Raw genomic sequence first — 12,130 nt, forward strand, 5'->3', positions numbered from 1 at the left:
TACTTTTGCAAGGAACTTTAATGGCAAATACACTATCTGTCGGCTTACATGACTCAAACTTAGTCCTCGGCAAGATTTTTAAGGATTTCTTTCAGTCGCTTTACACAGAGTTTGACCTAGCAGAGCGAGAACCTTCGAGAGTTAATGTTCATCTTAGTGACCCCGATTAGCCTCAGGGGGGCCGAGAGCCCGAGCCCTGGGGTGACGGGGCACTCGCACAGCAGGTCGGACAGCTCGTCCTTTTCCTCAAGGCCGAAGGTGGCGTCGTTGAGCATGCGACGGTGCAGGTGGCACGTCTGCTCGATCTTCAGCGTGTTGATGTCGCTGCGGAGTCGAATGAGCTGTCTGGCCAGCTGCTGGTCTTGCAAGCGCATGTCTGTCTAAACAAGAGAAGACAAGAGGCAATTACTCGGTCAGAACACTGGACGTATTTGTAGTTTTCATTGTCACAACAGTGCATTAAAGCTGTTTTAGAGTGCACATATCTGCACTTTTAGGGCCTGCCTTAGAGGAAGGCACTTTTAGGGCACTTACTGAAATGTAACAAGTTGCTCATTGCTTATATGGACTTTATTGACCTCAGATCTCAGTGTGTGGTCCTTATTGTGAAGTAGCATCTATAAAGGAAAGCTCACAGTGGGACATCCACAAACAAACTTCTCGCTTTTTGCTCATTTTCCCTCCCCTTCTGCACAAAGATCACCATCAGCTGGGGTCCTTGTGCAATATGTTTGCTGCCCCATACTGCGCAAGTCCGCCTCCATAAGTGCCTCTTTGTTTTCTAGATCCGAGCTCATGAGCCGTGGCTGAATATGCAGAGTAATTGAGCAGAGTAAAGATGATTACACTGGCAGAAAAATCTGTGTAATTCTATTGTCGGATTCACAATCGATCACACTGTCTGACATGAATGGCATTCTTCTGGCCACTAATTGGACACTGTGGGCTTTGTTAAACTCTAATTGAAAAAAAGGTTTGCGTTTGAATCTCGAATGTGTTGCACAGTGCTTCTGTGAAATGCGAAACCAAAACAAATATGTCTAAAATGTCCGACGATCAAAAAAGATTAAACCAGCTCACCAGTTCTTTTCTGAGCCAAGAGAGAGCTTCGTCGATGTTCTCGAAGCCCTTCAGCACACCCGAGGGCTGCTTTCGCTGACTTTTATCCGAGTTTGCCGCAGACTCTTTGTACGTGACTGGTTGCCCATCCCGCTCCTCCTGAATCTGGAATTTTCCAGCCTGTGAATCTTTGAAGCTTTCTGCCTCCAGTTGGGCTTTCCACTCCAGATAAGACGGCCTCCTGGTCTCCAGTCTTAATTTCTCAGTCAAAGCCTTTAGCGTCAACAGATGGTCATCTCCATGAAGATCTGCACTGCTCCTAGACTCTGCCTCCCCCACGATCTGTGGAGACGAAGTGGCGTCCATCTTCAGTCTGCGGAATGCAAAACAAACAAACAAACAAAAAAAAAAACAATAAAATGTTAAAACTAAAACCCTGCCATCTTGATTGGTGCTTGTTCACTCATTGTGAAAACCAATGGCAACTATCTGCCACAGACCGGAGACAAAACCGATGAGCCAATCACCCTAAAACCTGACAGCTACTTAATAACAGCAATAAACTAAGGCTAAATCCACTGGGGGTATCAGACCACCAGGGTTTTAATTTCACAGAAACAAGTCGTCTCCAAAGCAACCACACAGAGTCTTCTAATGAATCAGCAAATTTTCCACCTCCTGTCCGCAATGTTTATTGCATCAACCAGTCTTATCAGGTTACTGGGAACTAGGGCGCTACGGCCGGTGGCCTTAGAGTCACTTGTGTCTAAAACGTAGGGAACATTATCATTCATGATCCTGAAGGGATTTTAATGCAACAGTGAAACAGCTGAAGCTCAATTATGCTGTGGTCAGAGAAGTAATATAATCCTACAGGCATATACTGCAAGATAAAAATAAATAAATAAATACACAAACTCAAAATAAAGGGTTTGTTATCTAATGTAGGATCATAGAACAACTGCATCATCCCTAATTTCTTCACAGTTTGCTGCTGATCCAGACACGATGCCTAAAGATCCAATTTAAATATGTTCCGTTCCTTTATTGCTGTAGACACAATTCTGGTTTCTCAAAGTCATTTTTCTGAAAACGACGAGGTTCTGTTAATAACCTTCAGAAAGCACAAAGAAATGGATATCAGCAGTAATTTAAAGAATGCTAAAGAATGTCGAAGAATAGTGCATGTACAGTATGGGCTGCCTGGTATTTACAACAAGCATTAAAGCATAAAGTCTTCTTATTAGCACTTCTTGGAGAAGGCAGTGAATGTTTTTAGCAATGTGATCACACAAAACTAGCTAATTAGAGCTCAAACAGAATCTGTTAAATTGGTCGTACATACAATTCTTGTTGTATAGAGCAATCTGCATCCTACAGTCAACACAAGAGAATAGCATTGCTACCGTCATTTATCTCCAAAGCAGAAATTAAGTGACGCAAACAATGTACACCCTCCATTTTATTGTGGTGCCAACATTACAGCACAAACGCAGATCTCCCACTTTTTTGTTTTCTTGCAAAGTGGTCTCAGACGCTCCAACAACAAACCTTCGGTGAAGACACTGTCCTTGTATCTAATGATTGACTTGGCTTCCCTGCATGGTAGATTAGACCTCAGACTGTGCAGAGCAGCTGACTTATGAATACCTACAAATGGATCCGCTTCTTAGTCTGGACAGTAATCAATGAGACAACGCTGTTAGAGAAGAGCCCTAAAAAACAGGAAGCATGCACTTTTGAAACATTTGTAAAGGCTGTGAGTGTACGCTAATGAGTTGATTAAAATTTTAAGCAGGAAGTGCTGAGCAAGGAGGATTTGCAAATAGTTCATAACATGCTTATGCTTACAAAAGGTTTTGAATTACTTAAAAAAAAAATCTTATTGATCTAGTGTATTCTACTAGTTTTTGAACAAACATTAGGATCTCTATAAGAGACCTGTAAGCCACTGTTTTGCTGATTTATTAAAAAATACAATATATGGGTTGGAAAACCCACCGTTATGCCAAATGTATTAATCAACCACCAGACTGATTACTCTGGTTTTAAATTTATTTGACCATATTATGTACTTTGTGGAAAAACCTGGCCTGACTAAGCAGCTTGTAAAGTTTGGCTCCCGTATCTGGAACATTGCAGTCATGTCTACACAACAAACACTGCCAGAAACTAATCTGGCTTTAGTGTTATGTTTTCCATAACCTGTGTGTTATTATGTCCTCGAGAGGTTTCAAATTTCAGAGCATATACTACACGAAAACATGAAAATGTTTTCAAACAACACAAGCCAAGCAAGCTCTTTGTAAAGCTTAATGCCAACGGCATAGGCAAGCTCAGTTGCATAGGTTGTCATGGCATACCATTGTCAGCTTACCATAACAATGGTATACTGAATTATACCATTGTTATGACAAAAGCTTCATGAGACTGTGACTTTAATTTATAGATATTATGTGTTTTCAGTTTATTGTACAAAATACATAAAAAAAGGAAACAAATATGTTCATATGTTTACTTTGACAGTTTTAGCCTAATTGCGGAGGAATGCCAATTCATAAAAAAGCTTATATTTTGCTTTAACTCTTTCAGTATTGCATAGTGATGTAAATCAAATTCCATCATATATAATGAAAACATAATCTGACAAATAATGCACAAGAATGCAAAACATTCATAATTAACAATCGTAATTTACGGTTCATTTTAAAGTTTGGTAATAAACTAACAAAATATAAAAATTCGTCCGAACGTCCATTTGACATCTAGTGCATCAGCAGGCATTGAAACATCACCAACCTAAGATCCAAAAAATATTGCCACAAAGGCTATTTTATACGAGAGCAGCAACTTGACTTTTTTTTTTTTTTTTGCTTTTCTGCCACACGGTGAGAGATGCAAACGCAATACGAAAAGTGCAGAAATTACCTTGTCCGAAAGTCTGAACGGCCGCATATCAGCTCGTCATCGCACAAGTGGTTCACTAACTGCAGAGGTGAAGCCCGAGAGAACCGCTGCTCTGACTGAATCCGATCTGGGAGCTACCGGAAGAGGGGCGGGAATAGTTGCGTCAGGCCGTGGTTGCTCGGAGACGCTCCAGACAGCGCAGCGGGGCTTCCCGCTTTGTGGATGACATTCCAAGAGCGCCACAGTCCGATAAGCAAGCAAAACTGTGAAGCAATATAATAAAAGCCTATGGATGAACTTTAAAAGAAAAAAAAAAAAAAAACAATGTCAAAATTAAAAGTCAAGTCATTTTTATTGTTCAGGAATTATTTAAAAATATGACACAATCTACAAGAATAAACTATTTCACAAAAAAATGTACCAAATAGTCTATAAATACCTGACAAATTAGGTAAAATTAAATTAAAATTAAGAACAAGTTGAGAGTGCTTACATTTGTGTCAAATGTTGCTGTATAAATGTTGGATTTTTATTTATTTAAATATGAACATCAGTTACAGACCCTGATTTAGCCAACGGGCTAATTTTGTAGTCCCTGACAGGTTTATAGTACTGTATAGCAAGATCAGGACCGTTTACATACAAACGAATAAAATAGAATAAAAATCCCCCAAAATGAAAATGCTAGTGCTGATTGTCTGTGCCATAGGGATCAGTGCAGGATAAAGAAAGCCATAACACAAGTCATAATGTTTCTGTTACAGCCGGGCATACAACACCAATACTCTAAAAACATCTAGAGATGCTCAAGAGCACTAGGAACATACTGATTGTCTAACTAGTTCAAATATATATTCTTATACTTTAACCTCTCAAAAGACTAGAAATTCATCTATACAACAGATGTATATTAATAATTATAATAATGATAAAATTTAATAATTTTGTTTAGGAGAACTCATTCAGATCCGCTAGCGGGACGGAGCGAAGGCCAGCCCACCTCGACCAAACAACTAATCTAAATATCAGGTTGCCAAGATGAAAAAGTGTACTAAAAACTCATAATGTCAGTTAATGCACAGAATAAAATGAAATCCCGCATGTAACCCCAAAGCTTATTTGTTATATTTCATTATTGACTGCCGACATTGACACTGTAGGCAGTAAATACAGAGTCAATGTATTTGACAGGTTGTATCTGAGCTGGTTCTGCACGAAAAATGTTTTGCGCTCCATTTAACGAGAAAAAAAAACAGGACTCCCCTTCATCATTATTTCAACCTGAGTTATATCCTGGTTAAAGAATGCACGCACTGGCTACCATTGAAATATTTATTTATAAAGTGAGTTCCTCTATGTCGTCATCGAAGGAGGGGATGGCACGGATGGCAGGTTTGCTGTCGGCAACGTTTAGAGCCTTGTCGATGACGCCGGACGATGGTGGAGGTGTGGAGGAACCCGAGTTGAAGCGATGTAAACCGTCCCGTCTTGAACGTACCCCATTGGTTGTTGGAGGGCTATTAAGTGCCTTCATTTTATTGAAAGCACTGAAACTGTCACCAGCAGGAATGGTCTGGGCACCAAACAGCTGCTCCATGAGGCTTGATTTCTTGTCTTTCTCTGCTTTCGTTTCTGTTTCCTTCTCCGTTACCGTCATTCCAACATTAAAAAGTCCTATGGCTTCTAATGCAGAGTTTTTGTCGTCGCTGGGCGGAGCTGGAGGGAAGCCATGGGAAACCCGGGACGCTGAATGTCCAAACGAAGGTGCGTACCTTCCAAATGCCAAGTCATCACTGGAGGTATGGGGCCGCAATGCTCTCCTCCCCGCTGTAAAACCGCCATGCTCCGCACTTTGTCTCCTCCTTCCGTCTTCTCTATCTCCAGCCAGCATCGACCCTGTCTCCTCTGACTCAGTGTGGTTGAAAACTGAAAAGTTACGGTTTCTCTCTTCAGGTGGATGCGGAGACACAACGTTATTATTAATCTTTCTGGATTCAGAAAGAGGTGACTCATCGAACACAGAGTCCTGGGCTGCCTGGTTTTGACGATCTATTTCTCGCATCTTAGCCAACAGCTGCTCTTTCTTTCGACGTACTTCCTCTGTCGCCTGCTGGCTGAACGTAGATTCCTTGTTCCATCGCGCCACCTCGTCCTGGACGTGGCCGCGCTTCCAGTAGTTGTCGTCTTCTTTCTGGCTGAACAGGGAATTTGACTTCTTGCTATCCTCACCCTCGTGTTCTATCTTTATGTCTGCAGATATAACGTGTCAGGTTAAGATTAAAGCCATGACTGGGGATTTCATATAGATTATCCACGCACGTTGCTTTTATGCAAAGATAAAAGCGACGTGCATGGACTGTCCCTGTTCTCGTTTAGTTTCTCTTTACCATTTTTCAATCTGCTCAGCTTCTCTTTGAAGACATTCAACTCCTGGTTGAGACCCTCTCTCTGCTGCGTCTCCTGCTCTCTCACCAGTTCCTCCTCGTGCCTTCCTCTCGTCTTGTGTTCATCGCTTTTTTGAGAAACCTTATCCGACTCTGCTGGTTTGTCCACCCTGTCAAGGTCCTGGACGATATAATGGCAGAGACGGAATGGAAGACGTGAATTTAACCAAATAACTGCACTCAAACAGTAACCCTGACAGAAAAGTAAAGGATGAACAAGGCACCTTCAAAGACAGGTATTCGCCAGCTGACTGTCCGCCGTACTCGTTGGTATCATTGATGGCTGGCGGTGGAGAGGGGAAATCCTGACTCGACGTTCCGTCTTCAGTTTGTACAGCCTTGGTGCTGTAAAGCACCGTGACTAAACAAGATAAAAACAGATATCATGTAATGATGGTGTTATTTAAAAGGAAATCCCTCATAAAGCACCTCAGTTTGTCTGTCTTTGTCTGTCAGTGACTTACGTTTCCGCTTTGCACCACTTTCGCCATCTTTCCGTAATGCCGGTTTTACCAAACGGTTGGAGTAAATATTTTTTGCGTCTAGCTCTCTTTCCTTTTCCTGATCAAAGAAAAAAAAAATTTCACAGTGTACAAGATGCAAGCTTTGCACAAAGTCTTCAGGGCTGCTTAAGAACCTGAATAAACCATGCTGGTATGCTGTACCTTGAGTTTATTGGTCAGTCGGTCCAGCTCCTCCTGCAGATTCTTGACCTCCTCCTGAGAATTAATAGTCTTCTTCTTCTCTGCAGCAAGCTGCCTCTGAAAACTGTTGTTGCTCAGCTCAATGCTACGCTCCAAGTCCTTGAAATGCACACACACACACAAAAAAAACTGTACACACCAACCTCGCCAAAGGAAAACAAGGGAACCAACATGACATCACAATGAAACTTTGAACAGAAAATAACTACAGTGGCACGAATGTATTAATACATCGTGCAATTTGCAGCGCACTTTAAATATGGTACTACTTCAATAGTAATAGAAATTTAACAAAAAATTAGTCATTGATGAATTTACCTTGACTTTACGTTGTGCCTCTTGGGCCCGAGTTTTCTCTTCTTCAAAGCTACGGCTAAGCTCGTCTCTGGTCCCCAATTCTTGCTGGTCCACCAGCTTCTTTAGTCGCGCGACAGCGGCTTGGCTCCGATGCAACTGCTCCTCGCTCTCCCTCAACCGCCGCTCGGCTGTCCGTTCCCGCTCTTGCGTGCGCCGCAGTCGCTCTCGCAGCACGTGAATCTCGTTGGAGTGGCGCGCCAGGAGCTGGGAAATCTCACTTTCTGTGTCGTCGTAGCGCTGCAGGGCTTTTTCCTGACGCACCTGAAGCTGACGTTAAAAAAAGGACGATTTAAAAATGAACTTCTTGTGAGTCTTATTTCACGGCAAAACGATTTAGCTAAGAAAAAAGCCTGTCAACTTTAACAGAGAGCAAGTCTACCTGTCTGAGAGTTCTATTTTCCTTCTTCAGTTCATCATTCTGCTGCTTTAGTTCAGCAAGAGAGTTGCTCAATTCATTGATCTTCAGTAGGCGGGCTGAAAGCATCCGCTTGGTCACCAGATCCAGGTCTTTAGGCAGCGAGGACTCTTTGCTTTGAGACCGATTTCCCTTGCGGTTGTGCTGTGTGATGGGAAGACCTCCAGGTCGCTGTGGCCGCGATGCATTCCAGCGCCCAACGCCACCTGCCACATAAAAACAAACAAACTGATGGTTGTCAACGTAAAAGGCATACTGATTGGTTGAAGTTTAACGCCATCAATGCAACGTCTTTGAACTTAGATTTAAAAAAATGTCCAAATGGAGTTTGAATAACAGCATTATGATGTATAAAATAATTAATTTACAATTAAAACAACTTATTACTGGCTCTGTTCTAGATGAAGACTGAGATGTTAAAATTGGGGTTATACTGCCATCATCTGGACAAAAACAAATAAATTGGTATGTGTTACTTAAGAGTCTCACAAAAGTCTTCATACTCTACATTTTTTGTCACGTTATAATCACAGACTTCAACAAATCCTATATGGATTCTATGTGATAGGCCAACACAAAGTAGTGCATTATTGTACAATGGACCAAAAAAAAAAAAAAGACTTTTACATCTTTTTAAAAATCAAAACTGAAACATTTGGTGTGTGTTTTTATTCAGCCTCCTCTACTCTGAAAACCTCTACATAAAATTGAGTGCAACCAACCTGCACTTAAATGTCCCTTAAATTAGTAAATAGTTCACCCACGTGTAATGTAATTTCATTAAAAGATGATGGCGTTCAAGTAGTTTTACAAAGTACTGTATCTGACAACTAACACAGATACAAAACTGAAAAAGCAACAATGTACGTACGTAGTTTGTGGGGTGGACTTCTAGAAATCTGCTTTGCCTGCAGCCCTCTCTGTAGCACCGGAGATGGGGTGAGTGTCTGGGAGAAAGGTGAAAGTGAGCGTTCCGACTGTGTAGCGTTCTCATAGTCCTCAGAATATAGCGACCCGTCACTTCTCCGTCCCTCTCCATCTGAAATCCGGTCTCGATCTGGATCGGATTGGCAGGTTGTTGCTTTCGATCTGCTGTCGACACTTTCGACCATCGTGTCTTCTCTGTGACTTTTTCCCTGATGGTTCTTTCTGTGCCTCCGCCCCGATGATGCTCGAGACTCTTTCTTTGTGCTTCGATGGGACTGGCGACTTAGAATCCGGTTGTCCTCAATCGCTTCAGGGGCTTTTTCTGATTCTTCCATGCTGTCTGTCTGATAATGTGTGCTGAATCTTAAGTGAGGAAAAAGTACAACAAAGTTTTGTTAGAAATACTTTAACTGTAGCAATAACAAAGGATGCAGAGTCTTTGTTAAAAATAACAGTTGAAAACTAACCTTAACGCTTGTATTGCAATACTAAATTACGCACTCTTACATTTAGCTGAGGTGCTTAATAAGCACAGTCAGGTCAACTGATTTCACTAGTGTTTTCAGTATTATGTGTCTTGGTCACTAAGCAACAATACACATGAGATTAAAGTTTCCATGAGGCTGTATTAAGCTTAAGGATAAACATCACTGTGTTTGGAGCAAATAATACTATACTACCCCCATCTCCAGCAACGAGTTAATTAAGAGGTAAATATTAATTTCTGGGATTACTTACATGCAGTAATTTGGACAAAATAAGGTCAGACTTAATAAAAGATATATTTTTGCCCAGTAAGCCACATTATTTTACTGATATCTTACATAGTTATGCAAGTCAGACAATTTTCTATTTTCCCTCTATTTTTTTATAATGACTAATGAATAAAATATAGTTATCCATTAGAGGGAAAATGTTGTGTAACAACAGCAAAGTGACCATAAAGTAAAAAGGTTCAGATACAAAAAAAAGAATATTAGGTAAAAGGCTCTAAAGCAGAAATCAAAACATAGAGGAAAAACTTATGCAGTAATGAATAAATAAATAGGAAAATAAATCTTAAAATATGAGGAATATAGTGTACCTGTACAAATTGCGTATTTTAAAATTCTGCTAACCAGTCCATAAAAAAGGAACAACACCAAAAAACTTGTTGAATGTAAACATTGTTTTCATTTAGGTTAATGAACCACAGGCCATTTTATCCAGCACAACTCCAAAGCGCTACTAGATGCAATATTTGTCATACTTTTAAATTTCAAGTACGTACATTTACACCTCAAGTGTCAATATCTTTTGCAAGTAAAATTGCCTTTATTAAAGTTCATAATTCATAGAGATTTCAATGACAGAGATGCTAAATTCCAAGGGGATGATGGGAAAGAAAGAGAAGTGAGAAAATGTGGGCTATTTACAGCTGAAGTTGTTACATTTTAACAGTAAAATATTCTGTTGAATTTTTTTCTGAATATTGTGAGGCCCTTAGAAAAATGTATCAAAATTTATATTGTGAAGATAATTGACTTTCAGCATTTATAATTGCTTGACATGTACCACTTAATACTGTGTGCCTAGGCAAACTAATCAGTGTTAATAAATATGTAAAGGTCATGCACTCCTCTAGTTCTTTAGAAGCACAGAGACGTATCTATGGCAACGTACAAACATAAACAGAAGAGATGATTTGTTTACAACATGAACCACAGGCCATTTTATCCAGCAGATTTTCTGATGATAAAACATGTTTACACTATATGCAATATAATAGATGTGAAATCATTCTAGAGTCAAAATTCTTAGATAACAATGAGATTTTAGACTCACCCCATGTGTCACATCCAGGTTATTTCTGCTGTTTTTAGCCTCTTTTTATCTTTGTCTTTTTTAACAACCATTATACTGGCCTGTCTTCTTATTCCCTTTTTGTATTTAAAAATTGATCCAACTGAGCTCTGTCAAAACAAAATTAAAAGGCATCATCTTACACACAACAGCAATTAAGTACAGCTCTTTGTGACACCAAATTATCGGATTATTGCAGTTTGAGTGATTGGCAGGTGGACTGTTGACAGAATCCATGCCAAGTAATAGTAACTAAACAAATGTTCTCTATAAATGAAAAGGTGCAGAAAAGGTATAATAAATCAAATAAAACGCATTTACATAAAGACACAAAGTAAAAAATAACTCATTATTGGCAACAGAAGATTAGTAACCCAACTTAGAGAGCTCATAGTCCTTGTTGGGGCAGAGCAGCTCCTTTTAGTGGCGCTAAAACAAATACACCTATATTCAACAGGTAGGTGAAAACTGAAGGCTGCGTTTACTGCTGGGATGCTAGAAGTACCCACCTGCCTTGTTGCTCGTTTATTTCAGCTGTTTCACTAATGTTTCGCTCCGATTAAACTTCATAGCGGGGACCAGATTCATCGTAGATTTAAACCGCTAATGTTAGCTAGGAGTAGCAAGCTAGTTCGAGCGTTAGCCGACTTATGCGTAATTAAAACTGAAAATGTTCTCTACGCTCTCTCAGAAACTACACTCTAATGACTGGTTGTTTAAATATATTTCCCTTTAATTATCCGCGTAAACACAGCGATAGCACAGACGACAAACCGTAACCTTTATCTTTCGAGCCCCATGATTCAGTGCAACCGCTGACGCTGTGCCATGGCAACCGCAGCAATTGTTGCAACATCTTTAGTCACCAGAGAGGCGCTGTTGTTCTTCCACCCATAGTGGCTCTCACATGTTTTAGTTGATGTAAAAATCAGACCACGGAATAACGCTTCAAAACCTTCTTTTTCTTCTTCTTTTTTTCCCCATTTTAAATGTTGTTAGTGGAGTAGATTTTAGACTGTGGGTGGAAGCGCTGGACTACACGGAGAGAACTCGTACATGCACAGGGAGAATGTAGACTTCATGCAGGTCCCCAGGCTAGGGACCTGAATAAATAGATTTATGCAGATAAATAGATTTATGCAAGCTAGGATTTATACCCTACACAAGAGTCTAGTTTCTGGTTTCTCATCAGAAACCAGTATGAAAAACAAACCCGATCAAAGGAAATGTGACTTTTGTGTTTGAAATTAATACACAAAACATCTTGTAAAGAAAAACTAAGAATTGGCCTATTTTTCATACTACACTATTTTTCACACTGTGACTGTCTCTTCTGTAGCTTCAAATATTTGTTTTACACCATAAAACATGTATTGACTTACATGAGCAAGTAGAGTAAGCAGACATGAGATATTTTTTGATAAATTTCAGTATTTAAAGAACACATTGTCAGATTGTGTTGCACTTTGAGTACA

The 12,130-nt window shown here is 40.1% G+C and overlaps 2 protein-coding genes across 2 annotated transcripts; both read right to left on the minus strand.

Annotated features, from left to right (window-relative positions):
• Nucleotides 1-4,110, minus strand: fam167ab (family with sequence similarity 167 member Ab). Its single transcript, XM_008397943.2, has 3 exons — nucleotides 3,988-4,110; nucleotides 1,081-1,432; nucleotides 1-380 (listed from the first exon to the last, which is right to left on the minus strand). Exons 2-3 carry the CDS (start codon nucleotides 1,423-1,425, stop codon nucleotides 117-119), a joined length of 609 nt encoding a protein of 202 aa, XP_008396165.1. The 5' UTR covers nucleotides 1,426-1,432; nucleotides 3,988-4,110; the 3' UTR covers nucleotides 1-116.
• A 1,174-nt stretch (nucleotides 4,111-5,284) lies between these two features.
• Nucleotides 5,285-11,504, minus strand: lca5 (lebercilin LCA5). Its single transcript, XM_008397944.2, has 10 exons — nucleotides 11,165-11,504; nucleotides 10,638-10,765; nucleotides 8,758-9,176; nucleotides 7,851-8,092; nucleotides 7,433-7,738; nucleotides 7,076-7,213; nucleotides 6,875-6,971; nucleotides 6,635-6,771; nucleotides 6,354-6,531; nucleotides 5,285-6,216 (listed from the first exon to the last, which is right to left on the minus strand). Exons 2-10 carry the CDS (start codon nucleotides 10,640-10,642, stop codon nucleotides 5,303-5,305), a joined length of 2,436 nt encoding a protein of 811 aa, XP_008396166.1. The 5' UTR covers nucleotides 10,643-10,765; nucleotides 11,165-11,504; the 3' UTR covers nucleotides 5,285-5,302.
• Between the last annotated feature and the right edge of the window lie 626 nt (nucleotides 11,505-12,130).

The sequence above is a fragment of the Poecilia reticulata genome, linkage group LG21 (genome assembly GCF_000633615.1).
Source record: "Poecilia reticulata strain Guanapo linkage group LG21, Guppy_female_1.0+MT, whole genome shotgun sequence".
NCBI classification, from domain to species: Eukaryota; Metazoa; Chordata; class Actinopteri; order Cyprinodontiformes; family Poeciliidae; genus Poecilia; species Poecilia reticulata.